Raw genomic sequence first — 26,087 nt, 5'->3', positions numbered from 1 at the left:
TTTCTGGACTTTATAAGTTAGTCTGCATTCTGGAAAAGCATATTGGAAATCTGAATTCATCAAAAACAGCATCATAATGGACAATATATGGCAGCTGTATTTGCAACACTGTAACAATGATATACAGTATCTCACAAAAGTGAGTACACCCTTCACATTTTTGTAAATATTTATTATCTTTTTATGTGACAACACTAAACAAATGACACTTTGCTATAATGTAAAGTAGTGAGTGTACAGCCTCTATAACAGTGTAAATTTACTGTCCCCACAAAATAACTCAACACACAACCATTAATGTCTAAACCGTTGGCAACAAAAGTGAGTACACCCCTAAGTGGAAATTTCCAAATTGGGCCCAATTAGCCATTTTCCCTCCCCGGTGTCATGTGACTCGTTAGTGTTACAAGGTCTCAGGTGTGAATGGGGAGCAGGTGTGTTAAATTTGGTGTTATCGCTATCACACTCTCTCATGCTGGTTACTGGAAGTTCAACATGTCACCTCATGGCAAAGAACTCTCTGAGGATCAGAAAAAAAGAATTGTTGCTCTACATAAAGATGACCTAGAGTCCTAGACTATAAGAAGATTGCCAAGACCCTGAAACTGAACTGCAGCACAGTGGGCAAGACCATACTGCAGTTTCACAGGACAAGTTCCACTCAGAACAGGCGTCGCCATGGTCAACCAAAGAAGTTGAGTGTAGGTACTCAGCGTCATATCCAGAGGTTGGCTTTGGGAAATAGACATATGAGTGCTGCCAGCATTGCTTCAGAGGTTGAAGGGGTGGGGGTCAGCCTGTCAGTGCTCAGACCATACGCTGCACACTGCATCAAATTGGTCTGCATGGTTTTTGTTGTCCCAGAAGGAAGCCTCTTCTAAAGATGATGCACAAGAAAGCCTGCAAACAGTTTGCTGAAAACAAGCAGACTAAGGACATGGATTACTGGAACCATGTCCTGTGGTCCGATAAGACCAAGATAAACTTATTTGGTTCAGATGGTGTCGATTGTGTGGGGGCAACCAGGTGACGAGTACAAAGACAAGTGTGTCTTGCCTACAGTCAATCATGGTGGTGGGAGTGTCATGGTCTGGGCCTGCATGAGTGCTGCCGGCACTGGGGAGCTACAGTTCATTGAGGGAACCATGAATGTCAACATGTTCTGTGACATACTGAAGCAGAGCATGATCCCCTCCCTTCTGAGACTGGGCCGCAGGGCAATATTCCAACATGATAACGACCCCAAACACACCTCCAAGACGACCATTGCCTTACTAAAGAAGCTGAGGGTAAAGGTGATGGGCTGGCCAAGCATGTCTTAGACCTAAACCCTATTGAGCGCAAGGTCTCTAACATCCACCAGCTCTGTGATGTCATTATGGAGGAGTGGAAGAGGACTTCAGTGGCAACCTGTGAAGCTCTGGTGAACTCAATTCCCAAGAGGGTTAAGGCAGTGCTGGAAAATAATGGTGGCCACACAAAATATTGACACTTTGGGCCCAATTTGGACATTTCCATTCAGGGGTGTACTCACTTTTGTTGCCAACAGTTTAAAAATTAATGACTGTGTGTTGAGTTATTTTGAGGGGACAGCAAATTTACACTGTTATACAGGCTGTACACTCACTACTTTACATTGTAGCAAAGTGTCACTTCTTCAGTGTTGTCACATGAAAAGATAGAATAAAATATTTACAAAAATGTGAGGGGTGTACTCACTTTTGTGAGATACTGTATATACTATACTGGTTTTGTGTTGTATTTATGTCAAATCACTGACAGTAGTAAAAGAGCAACAGGATTTTAAAACTATTATTTCTAAAAATTTGGTGAATAATGCTGGGCAAGAGGCATTAGCAGAAGAAAAAGGGAAAATCTTATTAGAGCTGTGCATTCACACATGTGCATAATCGTCAAGTTGTTCGGTACACGAAAAGCCAAATATGTTATTGAACAAAATGGATGAGAAACTAATGATTGTTTGACAATATTGATTTGTTAATTTGTTGTGCCGTTTGGTGTCAAAAAAGGTGCTGGAATGGGAGGAAGGTGTTAAGTTGTTTGGTTAATAAGCTACTTTGTTTGATGATGTACAGGGATCTTACCATTTATGTGTCCACTGGTCCAGTGAATTCCTGCCATAGTATTACTAATCCAAATGACTGATATTAGGGTCAGCCATTCAGGCACTAGATGCTGGATTTTAGTCCTACAGAGTTGAATGATCTTTTAACATTGAAAGATAGGTTCAAATCCTATAATGTTAGCTTTTTGTTAATATAAATTGTCTATTAGCTGAAGTTTCGATTGGAAATAACAGTGATGATTTTGAATGCAATATTCATCCGAATAGAATGCCTGCATGGATGAAAACATACTATAGCTGTTAAGAACTTATCTAGTAAAAATAGATTTGCTTAAATTAAATATTTAATAGGTGAAAAAATATATATACGTGCAAATAAAAAGCTAAAAGATTATACTAAAAAAGTGTTTCAGTTGTATCAAATTCACTCTTTAGTTGTTCCAAACACAATGTACTAACTAACATTTTATACTGAACAGTAGGGCTATATCTGAAATGAAGACTGAAAACTACATTTAATACTATGTGAATATAAATCAAATGAAATATTTCTTGCGTATATTCATACACGCTAGAACAGGGGACCAAAAAAGAAAATACTTATTCTCTATTTTCTTCATACCTACATCCAATATTTCTTTCTTTGTCATAAATCCATAAATATAATAATAAACCCATGTAAAGATGTACGTCTAGTATATAATGCCATGGATCATTTAAAAAGGCTGCATATCAATTAACCAATATATCTAATCCAGTCTGTAAGAACTGGATTATATATATTTTATTTAATCAAATCTATTTTTACTAGATAAGTTCTTAACAGCTATAGTATGTTTTTAGAATTAGATCGAATTTTTAAAAAATTTAGTCTTAACCGTCGAGTAAGACGCTACTCATATAGATATACCTTTTAGGGTTTAAAACTTTTTGACATACGTTATTTCAATTAAGGGATGTCATTTGAATATCAGCTATTTATAATATATTTGTAATAATGAAAAATCTGTAGTGAAGAGTCCTCGCCATCCGTTTATTTTAACAACTGTGGGTGTGAATCGACAGGACCAATCGGAAGGCGAGTAGTGTAGGGGGGGTGTTGCCGCCAAACTTTAAAAAGCGCAACCCACTCAACATCGGCATTATGCCTCTGATGAAGAAGGAAACGCATCAGTTGTCGGTGTACCAGAGGAACACTTTGTTTCTTATTGTATACTCGACTCTTCACGTTGATTCCAAATGCAGTGTTCCAGATAACTGTAACCGGCCGGTACAGATCTGTGTATAGTTTTACAGCTGCAACCTGTCACTATCACTTTGCATACACTGTTGTTACCTCATATCATTGGGGTCATACATTTCATACAAGGGAACGGAACAAAGATTCAGGAGCATATCAAACGGAGCCGTACAAGAGAACGGAACAAAGATTCAGGAGCATATCAAACGGAGCCGTACAAGAGAACGGAACAAAGATTCAGGAGCATATCAAATAGCCCTACCTATATGTAAAAGGACCGATTGAAACAAAGATTCCATTGCTTTCAAATTACCTCATACTATTGGGGTACGAGTCTGTAAGTAGATTCACAAGAGGGGAAGAACTGTGGGATTTTCAATCTCTGTGTATTTGGTTTTTCATACACCTCTGAATTTTATATGGACATATTTGAACTTTTTTAACTACCTCGGTCCATTATTACATAGAGGCATTCATTGCCATATTTTGAGTGCATTATTTTACTGTTATAGGTTACCCAGTTTTCCTTTTGATACTAACCCGTGCCATTTTATTCCACCTGTTCTATCCGTATGGGGTTATATACTGTATTGTGATATATTATTAGGAACTATCAACATATTAGAGATATCCTATTATACACTTTATTTCATATATTTCCACTACTGTATTGTATCTCGTTCATTTCTATCTCCTTTATCTAGCCCAGCGCTTAATACACCCTCGAACCTTTGTACTATATTTTTTGTGTTTAGGGACTGAGTGGAAAAGTTAGTACCGCCCCTCTGGGTTTTGTATTTCAGGCACTGATTTAGATATAAATGCATATAATCCAGCACATAGCTATGAAATCTTCATAGAAATACATTGGCAGTACGTTGTACTGAAGAGCTCAGTGATTTCAGACATGGCACGGTCATAAGATGTCATTTTTGCCATAAGTTAATTTGTGAAATTTCTGCCCCACCGTGGCGGTCTTCTGCAAGTGCTTTTATTGTGAAGTGGAAGTTTCTAGAAGCAACAAACAGCCCAGCAACAGAGTGGGGCTACTGAATCCTGAAGTGTGCAGCACATACAAATTGCCAATCATCTGCTGCATCACTCACTACAGAGTTCCATAATGCCTCTCTAAGCAACATCAGTGCACAAACTGTGCATAGGATGCTTCATGAAATAGGCTTCCTTGACTGAGCTGTTGTACACAGGCCTCATATGAACATGTGCAATGCCAAGTGCCAGCTGGAGTGGGGTAAAGCACTCCACCACTGGACTCTGGAGTGATGAATCAGAATTCACCATCTGACAGTCAAGAGGAAGAATCTGGGTGTGCTAGATGCCAGGAGAACACTACCTACCACAATGCATAGTACATACTGTAAGGTTGGTGGAGGAAGGATAATGGTCAGGGAATGTTTTTTAGGGTTTTGGCAAGGCTTCTTAGTTGCTGGGAAGGGTCATATTACTGATAAAGGATATTGCAGACAGCTGTGTGCTTCCAAATTTGTGGTAATAGTTTGGGGAAGGCTTTTTCCTATTTGAACATGACTGTGCCTTTCTGCACAAAGTTAGGTCCATAAAGACATGGTTTGTTGAGTTTGGTGTAGAGGAAGTCAAGTGGTCTGCACTGAACCCTGACCTCAACCCCACTGAACACCTTTGGGATGAAGTTAAATGCTGATTGCTAGCTAGACCTTCCAATCCTACATCAATGCCTTACCTTACAACTGCTCTTTTGACTGAATTGGCACAAATTCCACCATACACACTCCAAAATTCAGTCGGAAGCTTTCCCAGAAGAGTGGCAGCTGCTATAGCCACTAAGGGGGGTCAAACTCCATATTAATACCTATGCATGGGTGTACACAGGGGAGGGGGGTTAGGGGGAGTAGAAACGTTAGAAAAAAAGACAACTGAATGTCCGTTTTATTTTCTTCCTTTTAATACCCCTCAATGTAGCTCTGTTTTAGAGGAACAGGCACAATATTCTGGAAGTTACATAGCATTGTGGAATTTAAAGTTCTCTGTTTCACTCTCAGTATTCTGGATTCTAATCCCAGCATGCATTGTACAGTGGTGAGGAGTGAGCTTTCTGGAAGGCAGAAAGTTTTGCATGAGGTCACGGCCCTTCTTCCATGCTGTGTGTGTATGTGTCCCAAGCAGGGAATGCACTGTGGCATATATATATATATATATATATATATATATATATATATATATATATATATATATATATATATATATATATATATATATATAATATATATCTCAGTGCATTGGAGCCCTTTGCAGTCAAGTGGATGAAAACATGAAAAACCATATTTATGCATTATTCATATTTAATAAAGTGTTTAACTGTGTATGTACCTGTAAATATTTCACATTTCAATGTTTTTCACATAGGGAATATGTTTCAAGTTTTTTAAATAGACATTCCTATATATTTCTGTATATATCTATACCTATATATAATCATCTATTTATGTAAGTATCCTATAATATAAAAAAGCCAGGTATGTTTGTCCGAAGCTATCATGCGCAGTAGAGACAAACATACCTGGCTTTCAGTGATAGAGCAGTGACAGAGGCGTGGGCGAGGCAAAACAGAGGCATGCGCAAGACGTGCCCGGGTGGGAGCGCCGTGATGGGGGCATGGCCAGTGGGAACGGCTGTGATGAGGGGGCGTGGCCAGATGGGAGCGCGGGGACATGGCCGGCGGGAGTGGGCGTGGGGGAGAGAGAGCAAAAGAGAGGGGGAGAAAGAGTAAAAGAGAGGGGGGAGAGAGAGCAAAAGAGAGGGGGGAGAGCAAAAGAGAGGGGGGAGAGAACAAAATAGAGGAGGGGAGAGCAAAAGAGAGGGGGAGAGAGAGCGCAAAAGAGAGGGGGAGAGAAAGAGAGCAAAAGTGAGCAGGAGAGAGAGAGCAAAAGAGAGGGGGAGAGAGAGAGAGCAAAGAGAGGGGGAGAGAGAGAGCAAAAGAGAGGGGGGAAAGAGAGTGCAAAAGAGAAGGGAGAGAGAGAAAGCAAAAGAGAAGGGGGAGAGGGAGCAAAAGAGAGGGGGGGGAGAGGGAGCAAAAGAGAGGGGGGGGAGAGTGCGTAAAAAAGAGGGGAGAGAGAGAACAAAAGAAAGGGGGAGAGAGAGCAAAAGAGAGGGGGGAGAGAGAGAGCAAAAGAGAGGGGGGAGAGAGAGAAAGCAAAAGAGAGGGGAGAGAAAGAAAGCAAAAGAGAGGGGGGGGGGGGAGGGAGCAAAAGAGAGGGGGGGAGAGAGAGCAAAAAAGAGGTGAGAGAGAGCACAAAAGAAAGGGGGGAGAGAGAGCAAAAGAGAGGGGGAGAGAGAGCGCAAAAGAGAGGGGGGAGAGAGAGTAAAAGAGAAGGGGGAGAGAGAGCAAAAGAGAGGGGGAAAGAGAGAGTAAAAGAGACAGGGGGGAGAGAGAGAGAGAGCAAAAGAGAGGGGGAGAGAGAGAGCAAAAGAGAAGGGAGAGAGAGAGAAAGCAAAAGAGAAGGGGGAGAGGGAGCAAAAGAGAGGGGGGGAGAGGGAGCAAAAGAGAGGGGGGAGAGAGCGTAAAAAAGAGGGGAGAGAGAGCACAAAAGAAAGGGGGAGAGAGATCAAAAGAGAGGGGGGAGAGAGAGAGCAAAAGAGAGGGGGGGAGAGAGAGTGCAAAAGAGAAGGGGGAGAGAGAGAAAGCAAAAGAGAAGGGAGAGAAAGAAAGCAAAAGAGAGGGGCGGGCGAGAGAGCAAAAAAGAGGGGAGAGAGAGCACAAAAGAAAGGGGGAGAGAGAGCAAAAGAGAGGGGGGAGAGAGAGCGCAAAAGAGAGGGGGGAGAGAGAGCAAAAGAGAAGGGGCAGAGAGAGCAAAAGAGAGGGGGGAAAGAGAGAGTAAAAGAGACAGGGGAGAGAGAGAGAGCAAAAGAGAGGGGGAGAGAGAGAGCAAAAGAGAGGGGGGAGAGAGCGCAAAAGAGAGATGGGAGAGAGCAAAAGAGAGGGGGGAGAGTGAGCAAAAGAGAGGGGGAGAGAGCAAGCAAACAAGAGGGGGGAGAGAGAGCAAAAGGGAGGAGGGTGAGAGAGAGCAAAAGAGCGGGTGAAAGAGAAAGAGCAAAAGAGAGCGGGGGGGAGAGAGAGCAAAAGAGAGGGGGGGAGAGAGAGCAAAGGAGAGGGGGGAGAGAGAGAGGGGGAGAGAGAGTAAAAGAGAGGGGGGAGAGAGAGAGAGCAAGGGGTGGGACTGCTGCACGGAAAAAAATGGCCCATGTACACAGGCTTTAGGACTAGTAGATATATATTTAATAAAAAAAACCCATCATAAATATATAATGATAATAGAACATATTCTTCTATGTGAAGAACATTGGAATGTAAAATATGAATATTTAATGTCAGATTAGCGCACTTGGTTAAATGCAAGGGGGAATGAGAGCCCCAAATTTGATGTATTACAGGATAACCTGGCTTTCAGTGATAGAGCAGTGACAGAGGCGTGGGCGAGGCAAAACAGAGGCATGCGCAAGACGTGCCCGGATGGGAGCGCCGTGATGGGGGCGTGGCCAGTGGGAACGGCTGTGATGAGGGGGGTGTTGCAAGATGGGAGCCCCGTGATGGGGTGTGGCTGGCGGGCGGTTGCGGGGACGTGGCCAGCGAGAGTGGGCGTGGGGGAGAGAGAGCAAAAGAGAGGGGGAGAAAGAGCAAAAGAGAGGGGGGAGAGAGAGCAAAAGAGAGGGGGAGAGCAAAAGAGGGGGGGGAGAACAAAAGAGAGGGGGGAGAGCAAAAGAGAGGGGGGAGAGAGAGCGCAAAAGAGAGGGGGAAGAGAGAGAGCAAAAGAGAGGGGGGAGAGAGAGCAAAAGAGAAGGGGGAGAGAGAGCAAAAGAGAGGGGGAAAGAGAGAGTAAAAGAGACAGGGGAGAGAGAGAGAGAGCAAAAGAGAGGGGGAGAGAGAGAGCAAAAAATAGGGGGGAGAAAGAGAGCAAAAAAGAGGGGGGAGAAAGATAGATCAAAAGAGAGGGGGGAGAGAGAGCAAAAGAGAGATGGGAGAGAGCAAAAGAGAGGGGGGGGGAGTGAGCAAAAGAGAGGGGGAGAGAGCAAGCAAACAAGAGGGGGGAGAGAGAGCAAAAGGGAGGAGGGTGAGAGAGAGCAAAAGAGCGTGTGAAAGAGAAAGAGCAAAAGAGAGGGGGGGAGAGAGAGCAAAAGAGAGGGGGGAGAGAGAGAAAGCAAAAAAGAAGGGAGAGAAAGAAAGCAAAAGAGAGGGGCGGGCGAGAGAGCAAAAAAGAGGGGAGAGAGAGCACAAAAGAAAGGGGGAGAGAGAGCAAAAGAGAGGGGGGAGAGAGAGCGCAAAAGAGAGGGGGGAGAGAGAGCAAAAGAGAAGGGGCAGAGAGAGCAAAAGAGAGGGGGGAAAGAGAGAGTAAAAGAGACAGGGGGGGGGGGGGAGAGCAAGCAAAAGAGAGGGGGAGAGAGAGAGCAAAAGAGAGGGGGGAGAGAGCGCAAAAGAGAGATGGGAGAGAGCAAAAGAGAGGGGGGAGAGTGAGCAAAAGAGAGGGGGAGAGAGCAAGCAAACAAGAGGGGGGAGAGAGAGCAAAAGGGAGGAGGGTGAGAGAGAGCAAAAGAGCGGGTGAAAGAGAAAGAGCAAAAGAGAGCGGGGGGAGAGAGAGCAAAAGAGAGGGGGGAGAGAGAGCAAAGGAGAGGGGGGAGAGAGAGAGGGGGAGAGAGAGTAAAAGAGAGGGGGGAGAGAGAGAGAGAGCAAGGGGTGGGACTGCTGCACGGAAAAAAATGGCCCATGTACACAGGCTTTAGGACTAGTAGATATATATTTAATAAAAAAAAACCCATCATAAATATATAATGATAATAGAACATATTCTTCTATGTGAAGAACATTGGAATGTAAAATATGAATATTTAATGTCAGATTAGCGCACTTGGTTAAATGCAAGGGGGAATGAGAGCCCCAAATTTGATGTATTACAGGATAACCTGGCTTTCAGTGATAGAGCAGTGACAGAGGCGTGGGCGAGGCAAAACAGAGGCATGCGCAAGACGTGCCCGGATGGGAGCGCCGTGATGGGGGCGTGGCCAGTGGGAACGGCTGTGATGAGGGGGTGTTGCAAGATGGGAGCCCCGTGATGGGGTGTGGCTGGCGGGCGGTTGCGGGGACGTGGCCAGCGAGAGTGGGCGTGGGGGAGAGAGAGCAAAAGAGAGGGGGAGAAAGAGCAAAAGAGAGGGGGGAGAGAGAGAGCAAAAGAGAGGGGGAGAGCAAAAGAGAGGGGGGAGAGAACAAAAGAGAGGGGGGGAGAGCAAAAGAGAGGGGGGAGAGAGAGCGCAAAAGAGAGGGGGAAGAGAGAGAGCAAAAGAGAGGGGGGAGAGAGAGCAAAAGAGAAGGGGGAGAGAGAGAGCAAAAGAGAGGGGGAAAGAGAGAGTAAAAGAGACAGGGGAGAGAGAGAGAGAGCAAAAGAGAGGGGGAGAGAGAGAGCAAAAAATAGGGGGGAGAAAGAGAGCAAAAAAGAGGGGGGAGAAAGATAGATCAAAAGACAGGGGGGAGAGAGAGCAAAAGAGAGATGGGAGAGAGCAAAAGAGAGGGGGGGGGGAGTGAGCAAAAGAGAGGGGGAGAGAGCAAGCAAACAAGAGGGGGGAGAGAGAGCAAAAGGGAGGAGGGTGAGAGAGAGCAAAAGAGCGTGTGAAAGAGAAAGAGCAAAAGAGGGGGGCGGGAGAGAGAGCAAAAGAGAGGGGGGAGAGAGAGAGAAAGCAAAAGAGAAGGGAGAGAGAAAGAAAGCAAAAGAGAGGGGCGGCGGCGACGAGAGCAAAAAAGAGGGGAGAGAGAGCACAAAAGAAAGGGGGAGAGAGAGCAAAAGAGAGGGGGGAGAGAGAGAGCGCAAAAGAGAGGGGGGAGAGAGAGCAAAAGAGAAGGGGCAGAGAGAGCAAAAGAGAGGGGGGAAAGAGAGAGTAAAAGAGACAGGGGGGGGGGGGAGAGCAAGCAAAAGAGAGGGGGAGAGAGAGAGCAAAAGAGAGGGGGGAGAGAGCGCAAAAGAGAGATGGGAGAGAGCAAAAGAGAGGGGGGAGAGTGAGCAAAAGAGAGGGGGAGAGAGCAAGCAAACAAGAGGGGGGAGAGAGAGCAAAAGGGAGGAGGGTGAGAGAGAGCAAAAGAGCGGGTGAAAGAGAAAGAGCAAAAGAGAGCGGGGGGAGAGAGAGCAAAAGAGAGGGGGGAGAGAGAGCAAAGGAGAGGGGGGAGAGAGAGCGGGGGGAGAGAGAGCAAAAGAGAGGGGGGAGAGAGAGAGAGAGAGAGCAAGGGGTGGGACTGCTGCACGGAAAAAAATGGCCCATGTACACAGGCTTTAGGACTAGTAGATATATATTTAATAAAAAAAACCCATCATAAATATATAATGATAATAGAACATATTCTTCTATGTGAAGAACATTGGAATGTAAAATATGAATATTTAATGTCAGATTAGCGCACTTGGTTAAATGCAAGGGGGAATGAGAGCCCCAAATTTGATGTATTACAGGATAACCTGGCTTTCAGTGATAGAGCAGTGACAGAGGCGTGGGCGAGGCAAAACAGAGGCATGCGCAAGACGTGCCCGGATGGGAGCGCCGTGATGGGGGCGTGGCCAGTGGGAACGGCTGTGATGAGGGGGTGTTGCAAGATGGGAGCCCCGTGATGGGGTGTGGCTGGCGGGCGGTTGCGGGGACGTGGCCAGCGAGAGTGGGCGTGGGGGAGAGAGAGCAAAAGAGAGGGGGAGAAAGAGCAAAAGAGAGGGGGGGAGAGAGAGCAAAAGAGAGGGGGAGAGCAAAAGAGAGGGGGGAGAGAGAACAAAAGAGAGGGGGGAGAGAGCAAAAGAGAGGGGGGAGAGAGAGCGCAAAAAGAGAGGGGGAAGAGAGAGAGCAAAAGAGAGGGGGGAGAGAGAGCAAAAGAGAAGGGGGAGAGAGAGCAAAAGAGAGGGGGAAAGAGAGAGTAAAAGAGACAGGGGAGAGAGAGAGAGAGCAAAAGAGAGGGGGAGAGAGAGAGAGCAAAAAATAGGGGGGAGAAAGAGAGCAAAAAGAGGGGGGAGAAAGATAGATCAAAAGAGAGGGGGGGAGAGAGAGAGAGGCAAAAGAGAGATGGGAGAGAGCAAAAGAGAGGGGGGGGGAGTGAGCAAAAGAGAGGGGGAGAGAGCAAGCAAACAAGAGGGGGGAGAGAGAGCAAAAGGGAGGAGGGTGAGAGAGAGCAAAAGAGCGTGTGAAAGAGAAAGAGCAAAAGAGAGGGGGGAGGGAGAGAGAGCAAAAGAGAGGGGGGAGAGAGAGAAAGCAAAAGAGAGGGGGGAGAGAGAGAGGGGGGTGAGAGAGTAAAAGAGAGGGGGGAGAGAGAGAGCAAGGGGTGGGACTGCTGCACTGCAAAAAATGGCCCATGTACACAGGCTTTAGGACTAGTAGATATATATTTAATAAAAAAAAAACATCATAAATATATAATGATAATAGAACATATTCTTCTATGTGAAGAACATTGGAATGTGAAATATTAATATTTAATGTCAGATTAGCGCACTTGGTTAAATGCAGGGGGGAATGAGAGCCCCAAATTTGATGTATTACAGGATAGCATCCTTTTTAACTAGAGTGGTAAACTCTTGTAAAAACACCACAAACAAGGAATGGTCACAATTAGACAACATTGCAGACTATAAACAGTTAGGAGGGAAGTGTTGGTTACCGGCTGCCCACAGACTTCTTCACCCTTTAATGTCTGGGATAAATGTAATAAGAAATGTAAATCAATCTCTACCCTAACATCCCCTTTAATGCCCCTTTTAGATAACCCTACCTCCCCTCTGCATTCCTTGATAATACTACCGGAAAATACTCTACACAGGTCACTTCCTTATTATACAATACTGCGTGAGAGAAAATTAAAATCACAAACGGAAATAATTGAATCCCTAGGCCTGAGATTCGACAATTGTTTTATTTTATTTCCATTCATCCCTTTAAGTCTGCTATTTCATGTCCACTTACCATTTTTTAAAATGTGTTATAATGCTTATTTACTAAAGGGTGTAGTTTCCATGGTTTACAAATAACTTATAGCGCACTATCCAAATCCACTCTCTTCAGCTAAAATCCAACAATCACAAACTAAAATGGAATGACAATGAGTATTTGAACAAATGAACTCACCCACTTTGTCCATTTCCATAATAGAGATGAATTTAAAACTCTTAAGTAGGTGGTACTTTATACAGGTATCACAATGAATTGTTGGAGAGGCTGCATATATAGAGGTACATTTATACATATATGGTGGTCGTGCGCCATTGTTGGTAATTATTGGTCTAACATAAAAGCTGAAATAAAACTGGCACTATCCATACAACTGAATATGGACCAAAGGCTTTTCCTCTTTAATCGACTTCCTAAAATAAAATGCCTATTACATTTAAACTTGCTAACCATTATGATTAATAGAGCAAAACGGTTGATCCCTATGAACTAGAAAAAAACTGCTTTACCAAATGTTGTTCTATGAAGAGATAGGGTAACTCACACCCTTCAACTAGAAACCCCCTCCCCCACTATATATGGATTAAACATATGGATGACTATCACTCCTTTTTGTGGGAAGATTTTATATCCAAACACCCGTACATTTGTATTTGTATATCTTTGCTATATGTTTATGATTCTAGACATTTAATTCTTTTGAGGCTCTAAACTTTTTCACTTTTTTAGGCCAATTAATTGAGAGATGAGAAATGAATCTTGTGAACAGGAGTATCTGAATTTTCAACGTTGTGTACCTGGTCACTTTACCACTGTGAATTCTGCATTTATTGTTCCATGTTTACTGTTTGTATTTTAATAATTGGTTAGAATTTTTGAAAGAAATAAAAAAATAATAATAATTATAATAATAACAGCTACTGGAGTACTCAGCAGAGAAGTAGAGGTATAAATGAAACTTCACATCAGTGTGCTGTTAGAAGCACTAATATCAGGGCAGTATTCTCTGTCAGTCAATGAGTTGTAAGGGGTATCTGCCAAAGTCCTCCAACTACATATTAGTTGTTTATAAGTAGTTATTAAAAAAACATCTTTCACCCGGATCTACATTACAAACCTATTTGTCTTTTCTGACATATTTCCACATTCCACTAAGATTTTTTCAATATTTTAGCCCTCACATGTAAGTTAAAGGGATATGAAACCCACACCGTTTCTTTCATGATTCAGATAGAGCATTCAATTTTAAGCAACTTTCTACTTTACTCCTATTATCAATTGTACTTCATTCTCTTGGTATCTTTATTTGAAAAGCAGGAATGTAAGCTTAGAAACCAGGCCATTTTTTGTTCAGCACACTGGGTAGCGCTTGCTAATTGGTGGCTATATTTAGCAAGGGCTAACCAGGTGTTGAACCAAAAATGGTCTGGGTCCTAAGTTTACATACTTGCTTTTCAAATAAAGATACCAAGAGAACAAAGAACATTTGATAATAGGAATAAATGAGAAAGTTGCTAAAAATTGCTTTCCCTATCTGAATCATATCCCTTTAAGCCAAACTCTCAGCTTTTTTTGCCTGGTTTAAGACCTTATTAAAATATCAGATACAGTAGGCTGTAAAATACATCCAATAAGTGTTAACTGTGACTTTTCGTGAGCAGTACACTCTGTTTATTATCACGTTATTTTGTTATCATATATTTGTATGTGTGTGTGTGTGTCCTTGTGTTGATTGCAGTACCTGTGTTATTCTATTGATTCAGATGATTTTCATTGGACCAGCAATGGATATTAAAAGATAAGTTTCTGAATTTGTTTTCTCTTCTGCAGGTTGATCTGTTTGCTGAAGTGGAGATTAAACCGTTAAAAGCTTGTCGTTTAATATTCATTCTTGGTCCAATGAAAGGGTATTCCCACTGAATGCAACCAACTTATTTTCTCTGTATTTATTATATTTGTGAGTTGCTATAGTGATACATGAGAGGTGACATCACCTGGCACAGGTCATTTAAATGTCAGGATATATTTAGTAAGCATTTGCCTAGGGGTGCCAGGAGTCTACCCTATGGTCTACAGATGCCGCTTCGCCACTTTCACTGCTATTTTGCATTTGCACAGCTACTCAAACTACTCCTGGGAATACACTCAGGACGGATGCTGACATTTCAATCAATAGTCCAAGGCTGATGGCCTGTGAGCTTAATATATTTTATATACAGTATATCTCAGCATAAGACCCCAGCAATATGGTTCCATATCAACTGTCTATCTGTGCAGAAAATAGATTTATAGTAACATTCCTCTTCTGATTGTGCTGTTGAAGGCTGCTTGTTCAGTGGCATCATACACCTAAGGCCCTAGCATGGCATGCAAACAGTTAATTGTCAGCCTGCATTGCCCCTCCCTATATGAGTTTGTAGATGTGTGTAACTGACAGACATGCAGAAAGACAGATAGTTAAACAGAAAACTTGATTAGATAGATAAATAGATAGATAGATAGATAGATAGATAGATAGATAGATAGATAGATAGATAGATAGATATGTGTATATGCATGTGTATATGTGTGTATACACACACACAAACCAATACACATACATACCCACATAAACCCATACACATACATACTCACATACACACACAAACCAATACACATACATACCCACATACACAGACAAAACCATACACATACATAACCACATACACAGACAAAACCATACACATACATACCCACATAAACCCATACACATACATACTCACATACACACACAAACCCATACACATACATACCCACATACACAGACAAAACCATACACATACATAACCACATACACACACAAACCCATACACATACATGCCCACATACCCACACAACCCCATACACATACATGCCCACATACCCACACAAACCCATTCACATACATACCCACATACACACACAAACCCATACACATACATACCCACATACACACACAAACCCATACACATACATACCCATATACACACACACACACACAAACCCATACACATATATACCCACACAAACCCATACACATACAGTATATACCCACATACACAGACAAAACCATACACATACATACCCACATACACACACAAACCCATACACATACATACCCACATACACACACAAACCCATACACATACATACTCACATACACACACAACCCCATACACATACATACCCACATACCCACACAACCTCATACACATACATACCCATAAACACACAAACCCATTCACATACATACCCACATACACACACAAACCCATATGCATAAATACCCACATACACACACAAACCCATACACATACATACCCACATACCCACACAACCCCATACACATACATACCCATAAACACACAAACCCATACACATACATACCCACAAACACACACAAACACATATGCATAAATACCCACATAAACACACAAACCCATACACATACATACCCATAAACACACAAACCCATTCACATACATACCCACATACACACACAAACCCATATGCATAAATACCCACATACCCACACAACCCCATACACATACATACCCATAAACACACAAACCCATTCACATACATACCCACATACACACACAAACCCATATGCATAAATACCCACATACACACACAAACCCATACACATACATACCCACACAAACCCATACACATACATACCCACATACACACACAAACCCATATGCATAAATACCCACATACACACACAAACCCATACACATACATACCCACATACACACACAAACCCATATGCATAAATACCCACATACACACACAAACCCATACACATACATACCCACATACACACACAAACCCATACACATACCCACATACACACACAAAACCATACACATACATACCCACATACACACACAAACCCATATGCATAAATACCCACATACACACACAAAACCATACATACTCACATACACACTATAGGCATGTAGCTAGATAAATTGATAGTATGAATGTACATCACATACCCATAAACAGAAGCAGCAGTGACTTTGTCCAGATGCTGTTCCACAAGGCAGCCATGATCAGCCTAGGTATAGTCCCCTTTACAAGGTCTTGATGAGATGCTACTGAAGCTGATAGTATACTACATTTTCTGTGCACCCATCAGAGCCAGAGCTTGTAAGGCCTTTAGAATCAGCACCTTGGAGAGAATGTGAGCCTGGCAGTTCCCAGAGGCAGGATCCAGGCAGGGCTAGGGTGTTGGTGCTGTCAGCTGGCTGGGCTTGCAGGACAGGGCTTTGTGTAGTAGCTTTCAGAATAAGCAGTTCTCGGCTGGATAAAGGTGATCTAATATTGCATCCTCAGAGGATCAGGTAACCTAGTGTCTTTATGAAGGCAGCAGCTCTGTTCTCCTGGCACACAGCATGAGAGATCTGTAGGATAAACCCCGGTCTAATATGCTTGCACTGCGCACAAAGGGAAGGCAACAGGAAGATGGGCAGGCAAATAAATTAGCTTTACTGCCACTAGGTGGTAGCAGAGAGCAAGGCCGGTTTGCATGATAAAATGTGATTAGAATTCATGTGCTGGACAAGTGGACATAGATTAACTGGGGTCTTGCTACACAGCACAAATGTAAGAAGAGGTCTTTGTGAAAATTACAATACAAAAGATGTGGGATAAACATAAAGATCAGTGAAGACAACAGAGCAGTAAATGCCACCAGAAAGCTAAACTGTTCTATATGTGAATAAACAAAAGTTTCCCCTATTGTCATAGAGATGTGAGTAATGTAAGCGAATAGCAGGTGTTGCTACAGTTACAATGATAATCATCTTTTTTATAGCATTGTTTTGTCATTAAATTACTTCCTTTACCTATGTGTTTAACCCTTGCAAAATGGTAGGAAAGTCTGTGCTGGAACACTCCTATACTGCACAAGATGAGACTGCAGCAAGTGATTGGATCATTCACACCTATTCCTGCTCTTGATTGGCTCACTGGTTATAGCCTCTGTAGCAGCATGGAAGTGAGCCAGGTTCACTTTTTTTACTTTCATCCATTTGCAGGTTTTTACCAGATGTTAAGAGAAATGGGAAGACATTTAAAATTAAAATGCCCCATCCTTTAAAAGGTTTATCTACAGACAGCACAACTGAACCAGACTCAGGCTGTATGCTGTACACTATTAAAGGGACATACAATTCTATTCTGAAGTTCACAGCAGCACAGTATACATTTTACAAGGTGCACATTTGCAATACATTATAGTTTGTAACAATATTTTTTTGTTACAATTTGTCAAGCACATTGGTTGTGTCATCAGCAGGGCGGTTCCAGAAACCTTATTATGGGGGACAAACCCTACATGAGTAGGGTCAGGTCAGGAAGAGGTGAAGATGTTCTGAGGGCAGAGCCAGGTGGTCTGGAGGTTGGGTTAGGCAGTTGTGGGACGTGGCCGGCACTAAATGATGGTGCAGGGAATAGTAATTATTACATTTTACCCTCAGCCAAATGAGATTGCAAACTAGAAGCCTAGGGATAGTTTGTAGACCTTGCTTCCCCCTAGAACTGGTCACCAGGCAACTCATGTGCTAGTGTCAGATGCACACAGCTTTCATGGATATGCAAAGGCAGACATGACAGGGAGGACAATTGGCACAGAATTATCAACCGTTTTGCAAACAAATATATTGTGAGGTTTAGAATTTGACTGTTATATCCCATTAAAATGTATATGCTTAAAGGGATAGTCTAGTCAAAATAAAACTTTCATGATTTAGACAGAGCATGCAATTTAAGCAACTTTCTATTTTACTCCTATTATCAAATTTTATTCGATCTCTTGCTATCTTTATTTGAAAAAGCAGGAATGTAAGCTTAGAAGCCGGCCCATTTTTGGTTCAGCACCTGGGTAGCGCTTGCTGATTCGTGGCTACATTTAGACAGTTGCTTAAAATTGCATGCTTTATCTGAATCATGAAAGTTTATTTTTGAATACACTGTCCCTTTATACAGCCCATACAAGTCTTTGTGCACGTGCAATGAGCTGCATGGCTTCCATTCTCAGAACCTTCCCAACTGAAAATGAACAAATCTAAGATATATTTTTGTTCTATCAGGATTAAAGTTAGTTTACCCAGTGTGAGGGTGGATTCACAGTCTTTGTGATTAAAGTAATAGTCAGCAATCTATTATAAAGAATGACGAGCAGGCGGTATAGGGACTAACACAGAGGATTGAGAGAGTGGGAACCATATAACCTACACTGTATTGCACAACTACATAACAGCTCATGTTCTTATCAAATCAGTAGACATACAGTGTATAGTAATAGATTGTGGTACATAATTATATAGCATCTGACTATACATATCCAATCTTCTTTTGCTCTGTGCTTTCCCCATAACAATAGCCTTATCATCATGAACGCTCACTAATATCCTTTTACTTCAGGGTAATGATCCTTTCAATATTTCGTAGACTCAAGATGTTGTCTATTGTTTATAAGGCTCAATTTTCTTTGAGAACTTTGGTTGCCAACTCTGAACTATCAGATGTCCAGTGCAATATATACAAACAACTGGGCGATTGAATATCTCTGAATTGTCATGCCCTCTTAGGTTAGAGTCTACTGTACTAGTCTGGTCTACTGTACTAGTCTGGTCTACTGTACTAGTCTGGTCTACTGTACTAGTCTGGTCTGCTGCTCATAAAGAAGAGGTAACACAATTTCTCCTGAATCTTCTAATGCACAATTGTACAAAGCTGTGTACAGCTGAGAACATATATAGACAGTGGAGCTTCTACAGGAGGTTCTATTGTTATATTAAGGACTCTAATTGGTAGGTGTAAGGATTTGACTTTCACTTATTACAGTAAACATCCTATATTTATTTATTTATTTATTTATTTATTTATTAATTATCATTTTCAAGTTAACTAGGTCATTAACAGATGGCAATTCTTTCAGATGAGGGTATTCTTATAGGCTGCAAGGGACTGACTTATGATCTTTTTCAAATGATCATAATGATACTCAGGATCATGGTCACGTCTTTCAAATGATGTTTTACATGATCTTGTAGCTATCAGCTGAAAGTATATAAACCAGCAGTGTCACTTACTCTGCTCATTATCCTTACTTAAGTGTATTGTTAGTTAATCCTCAAACAAAACTTATATCTCAGGTATTGTTTAAATTTAGTTCTGCATTTTTCTATTACATCTGCGGAGACACTGTTTCAAATATCTATTATATTGTCCTTTTTGTAAATGACAAAATATCACTGAACCTACAGTCCTCTAACTTCATAGCACTAGTCCTTGTACTTAAAGGGACATTCCAAATTGGAATCCACATGGATGCATTTTAGTTTTGAATAGAAGCGTTTTTGTAATATACACGTATTAGCAAACATGCTTCTAATAAAATATATAGCTGTTTCAAATGTGTATTTAAAGGGCCACTAAACCCAAAATCTTTCTTTCATGATTCAGATAGAACATACAAATTTAAACAACATTACAATTTACTTCAATTATTTATTTTGCTTCATTTGTTAGATATCCTTATTTGAAGAAAAAGCAATGCACAACGGTGAGCCAATCACGTGAGGCTTATATGTGCAGCAACCAATCAGCAGCTACTGAGCATATCTAGATATGCTTTTCAGCAAAAAATATCAAGAGAATAAAACAAATTAGATAATAGAAGTAAATTAGAAAGATGTTTAAAAATGCATTATCTTTCAAATCTTGAAAGAAAAAATGTGAGTATCATGGCCCTTTAAGTATGCACCGTGCACAAGCATTTTAAACACAGCACTTGCTTGCACCATCTGGTAATGACTCAAATATGTTAATTGCTGGTATGATACAAGCCCCACTAGCGCCCTGAGCAGCTGCAGTAGTTAAAATGCTGGTGAACTGAGAATATCTCGCTATGTTTCACATGCACTTTCCAATTTACTCTTTTGAACAAATGTATCACTTTCTCTTGGTATCCTTTGTTCAAAGCCGCTTTTTTTTTTTTTTTACATGAGAGCATACTGATGTAGGCATAGGAGCGTGCACATTTAACATGAGAATATGTAAAACATTTGTTGCAAATATATAGTGGTCAAAACAAATGTATGTGCCTGAGCCTACCTCAGTATCTGAATAATGAATTACTGCAATAGATGGTCTAAATATTTCTTATGAAAGTCAATTTCTGGTACTGTTGCTTTCAGTGAGCTCCCAAATAAGGGCCAGATTACAAGTGGAGCGCATGATAATGTGCGCTGGTATAACAAGTTAATTGCAATGCGAACGTGAGCCCGCGTTCGCATTGCTAGGAAGCATTGAGCTCACAAGAGTGCGTTTCCATAAGCTCCTATGAGGATAAGTAGCACAGCGATAGGCTGCATTTTAAAATATATATGTAAATTAATATATACATATAAATTTATGTGCTAATATGTGTATACAGGTGGCCAGTTCAATTTACACCGTTTCAGAATAACAACCTTTTTTTCCAGTCATGTGACTGCTATTGAAAAGCATTGAGAAGCAGTGCATTGATTAAAATAGCCAGTAGGTGGAGCTGTCTGCTTGTGTTGCAGCAAAGCCAAGCAAGCTGAAATTAATCCGTTTAACCAGACCTGAGTTATCGAGCAGATTTCAAAGGAACATAGAAAGAACTGTTTGGAGAAAAATGCAAGTGAAGTCTGTGTTGTGTGATTATTTTATTAGGTTTATAATGCTGTTTAGCAAATGTTTTTGTTCATTTAACTTACTTTAATTATATATTCTGTGTTGTGTGATTATTTTATTAGGTTTATAATGCTGTTTAGCATTTAAAGTCTTCATTTCAAAGCTTTAAAAATAATTTATTAGGTGCTACAATTTTGAGAGGGGCCTGGAACCTAACTCCCTCACTTCACATTGACTTACATTATAAACGGGGTTTCAATTTACAACGGTTTCGATTTACAACCATTCCTTCTGGAACCTAACCCCGGCGTAAACTGAGGGCTACCTGTATACATATATATTTATGTGTTACTATGTGTGTGTATATATATATTTATGTGTTACTATATGTATATACATATACATTTATGTGTTACTATGTGTATATACATATATATTTATGTGTTACTATGTGTATATACATATATATTTATGTGTTACTATGTGTATATACATATATATTTATGTGTTACTATGTGTATATACATATATATTTATGTGTTATTATGTGTATATACATATATATTTATGTGTTACTATGTGTATATACATATATATTTATGTGTTATTATGTGTATATACATATATATTTATGTGTTACTATGTGTATATACATATACATTTATGTGTTACTATGTGTATATACATATATATTTATGTATTACTATGTGTATATACATATATATTTATGTGTTACTATGTGTATATACATATATATTTATGTGTTACTATGTGTATATACATATATATTTATGTGTTACTATGTGCATATACATATATATTTATGTGTTAATATGTGCATATACATATATATTTATGTGTTATTATGTGTATATACTTATATATTTATGTGTTACTATGTGTATATACATATATATTTATGTGTTAATATGTGCATATACATATATGTTTATGTGTTATTATGTGTATATACTTATATATTTATGTGTTACTATGTGTATATACATATATATTTATGTGTTAATATGTGCATATACATATATGTTTATGTGTTATTATGTGTATATACTTATATATTTATGTTACTATGTGTATATACATATATATTTATGTGTTACTATGTGTACATATATATATATATATATATATATATATATATATATATATATATATATATATATATATATATATATATATATATATGTTACTATGGGCATATTCATATATATTTATGTGTTACTATGTGTATATACATATATATGTATGTGTTACTATGTGTATATTCATATATATTTATGTGTTACTATGTGTATATATATATATATATATATATATATATATATATATATTTATGTGTTACTATGTGTATATACATATATATTTATGTGTTACTATGTGTATATACATATATATTTATGTGCTACTATGTGTATATACATATATATTTATGTGCTACTATGTGTGTGTATATATATATATATATATATATATATATATATATATATTAATGTGTTATTATGTGTATATACATATATATTTATGTGTTACTATGTGTATATACATATATATTTATGTGTTACTATGTGTATGTACATATATATTTATGTGCTACTATGTGTGTATATATATATATATATATATATATATATATATATATATATATATATATATATATTAATGTGTTATTATGTGTATATACATATATATTTATGTGTTACTATGTGTATATACATATATATTTATGTGTTACTATGTGTATATACAGATACATTTATGTGTTACTATGTGTATATACATATATATTTATGCGTTACTATGTGTATATGCATATATATTTATGTGTTACTATGTGTATATACATATATATTTATGTGTTACTATGTGTATATACAGATACATTTATGTGTTACTATGTGTATATACATATATATTTATGTGTTACTATGTGTATATACATATATATTTATGTGTTAGTATGTGTATATACATATATATTTATGTGTTACTATGTGTATATACATATATATTTATGTGTTACTATGTTTATATACAGATATATTTATGCGTTACTATGTGTATATGCATATATATTTATGTGTTACTATGTGTATATACATATATATTTATGTGTTAGTATGTGTATATACGTATATATTTATGTGTTACTATGTGTATATACAGATATATTTATGTGTTACTATGTGTATATACATATATATTTATGTGTTACTATGTGTATATACATATATATTTATGTGTTACTATGTGTATATACATATATATTTATGTGTTACTATGTGTATATACGTATATATTTATGTGTTACTATATGTATATACAGATATATTTATGTGTTAGTATGTGTATATACGTATATATTTATGTGTTACTATGTGTAGATACATATATATTTATGTGTTACTATGTGTATATACATATATATTTATGTGTTACTATGTGTATATACATATATATTTATGTGTTACTATGTGTATATACGTATATATTTATGTGTTACTATATGTATATACAGATATATTTATGTGTTACTATGTGTATATACATATATATATATGTGTTATTATGTGTATATACATATATATTTATGTGTTGCTATGTGTATATACATATATATTTATGTGTTACTATGTGTATATACATATATATTTATGTGTTACTATGTGTACATACATATATATTTATGTGTTATTATGTGTATATACAGATATATTTATGTGTTACTATGTGTAGATACATATATATTTATGTGTTACTATGTGTATATACATATATATTTATGTGTTACTATGTGTATATACATACATATATTTATGTGTTACTATGTGTATATACATATATATTTATGTGTTACTATGTGTATATACATATATATATTTATGTGTTAATTTGTGTATTTACACATTTAAACACATAATAGTACAGAAAGAGGGAGCGCCAAAAAAGGTTAAAGTATCACTCTATTCAACTTAACACTCTATTGAAATTCTAAAATACATTTGCATATTAAAAATCAGCATTTATTAGAATAAAAATAAGGTACCCTATGTAGGACATAATTATAAGAAAAGTGAAATAACAATAAATTCAATGTCTCTGATGAGAGATGGCCACTTGGCCAGTATAAGAAGTTAAAATAAAATTAGTGATTATCTTCTATAATAGTGTTCAATAGGTGTAAAAGTTCCAAGTGAGTAGTGTCCAGAAAATCTGAAGACAGTGGGGTCGATCCGATAAAAATCGTCGCCTGCAAAAGTCGGCGACGCAAGAGCTGCTGGTGCAATGCCGCCCCCTGCAGAATCGCGGCCAAACGGCCACCAGCAGGGGGGTGTCAATCAACCCGATCATATTCGATCGGGTTGAATTGCAGCGATGCCTGTCCGCCTGCTCATAGCAGTCGGACAGGGTTACGGAGAAGCGTTCAATCAGCCAATCGGATTGAACTTGAATCTGATTGGCTGATTCAATCAGCCAATCAGATTTTTCTACCTTAATTCCGATTGGCTGATAGAATCCTATCAGCCAATCGGAATTCGGCAGACGCCATCTTGGATGACGTCATTTAAAGGAACCTCATTCGTCGGGAAGTCGTCGTGCCGGATGGATGCTCCGCGGCGGAGGAGCGAACAAAGAAGATTGAAGATGCCGATTTGCTTGAAGACATCGCCGATGGAAGAAGACTCTCTGCCGCTTGCTTCAAGACATCGCCCGGATGGAAGAAGACTTCACTGCCGCTTGCTGGAAGACATCGCCCGGATCGGATGAGGAGTTCTGCCCGGCGGGGTGAATACAAGGTAGGGAGATCTTCAGGGGGGGTAGTGTTTGGTTTATTTAAGGGGGGTTTGGGTTAGATTAGGGGTATGTGGGTGGTGGGTTGTAATGTTGGGGGGTGGTATTGTGTTTTTTTTTGCAGGCAAAAGAGCAGTTTTCTTTGGGGCATGCCCCCACAAAAGGCCCTTTTAAGGGCTGGTAAGGTAAAAGTGCTTTGAACTTTTTTTTTAATTTAGAATAGGGTAGGGAATTTTTTTTATTTTGGGGGTTTATTATTTTATTAGGGGGCTTAGAATAGGTGTAATTAGCTTAAAAATCTTGTAATCTTTTTTTTTTTTGTGTTTGTTTTTTTTTGTAATTTAGTTTAGTTAATTTAATTGTATTTTTAGATAGATATTTGTAGTTTATTTAATTTATTGATAGTGTAGGTGTATTTGTAACTTAGGTTAGGATTTATTTTACAGGTAATTGGGTAATTATTTTAACTAGGTAGCTATTAAATAGGTAATAACTATTTAATAGCTATTATACCTAGTTAAAATAATTAACAATTTACCTGTAAAATAAATATAAACCCTAACATAGCTATAATGTAATTATTAATTACATTGTAGCTATCTTAGAGTTTATTTTATAGGTTAGTATTTAGATTTAAATAGGAATATTTTAGTTTATAATATGAATTAGATTTATTTAATAAGAATTTAGTTAGGGGTGTTAGGGTTAGATAGAGTTAATATAGTTTATATAAATACTATAGTAACTATATTAACTATATTAACCCTAATATAATTAGGGTTAATATAGTTAATATAGCTGGCGGCGGTGTAGGGGGATTAGATTAGGGGTTAATACATTTATTATAGATGGCCGCGGTGTAGGGGGATGTAGATTGTAGGCAAAAGAGCAGTTTACTTTGTGACAAAGCCCTGCCAAAAGCCCTTTTAAGGGCTGGCAAAAGAGCTGTTACTTTGGGGCATGCCCCGCAAAAAGCCCTTTTAAGGGCTGGCAAAAGAGCTGTTACTTTGGGGCAATGCCACGCAAAAAGCCCTTTTCAGGGCTATTTGTAGAGTTAGACTTAGGTTTAGTGGTAGGGATAGTTTAGTATTTTAGGGGTTAAATAATTTAATATAGATGGCGGCTGGGTAGGGGGATTAGATTAGGGGTTAATAATTTTAAAATAGATAGCGGTGGGGTAGGGGCTCACTTTAGGGGGTAGGTAAGGTAAATGGCGGCGGTGTTAGGGGCTCACTTTAGGGGGTTATAGATTTAGTATAGCTGGCGGCGGTTTAGGGGTTAATAATTTTATTAGGTTGCGGCGGG

The 26,087-nt window shown here is 39.2% G+C and overlaps 1 protein-coding gene across 1 annotated transcript in view; it reads right to left on the bottom strand.

Annotated features, from left to right (window-relative positions):
- Nucleotides 1-16,755, bottom strand: part of SCN3B (sodium voltage-gated channel beta subunit 3) — a 115,312-nt gene extending 98,557 nt beyond the window's left edge. Inside the window, exon 1 of the mRNA XM_053691524.1 lies at nt 16,304-16,755. Coding sequence (XP_053547499.1) covers nt 16,304-16,358 — 55 coding nt within the window. The 5' untranslated portion in view covers nt 16,359-16,755. The remainder of the gene's footprint in view (nt 1-16,303) is intronic.
- Between the last annotated feature and the right edge of the window lie 9,332 nt (nt 16,756-26,087).

The sequence above is a fragment of the Bombina bombina genome, chromosome 8 (assembly GCF_027579735.1).
Source record: "Bombina bombina isolate aBomBom1 chromosome 8, aBomBom1.pri, whole genome shotgun sequence".
NCBI lineage: Eukaryota > Metazoa > Chordata > Amphibia > Anura > Bombinatoridae > Bombina > Bombina bombina.
Note: the sequence above shows the minus strand (reverse complement) of the source record. Positions and strands in the feature narration are given on the sequence as shown.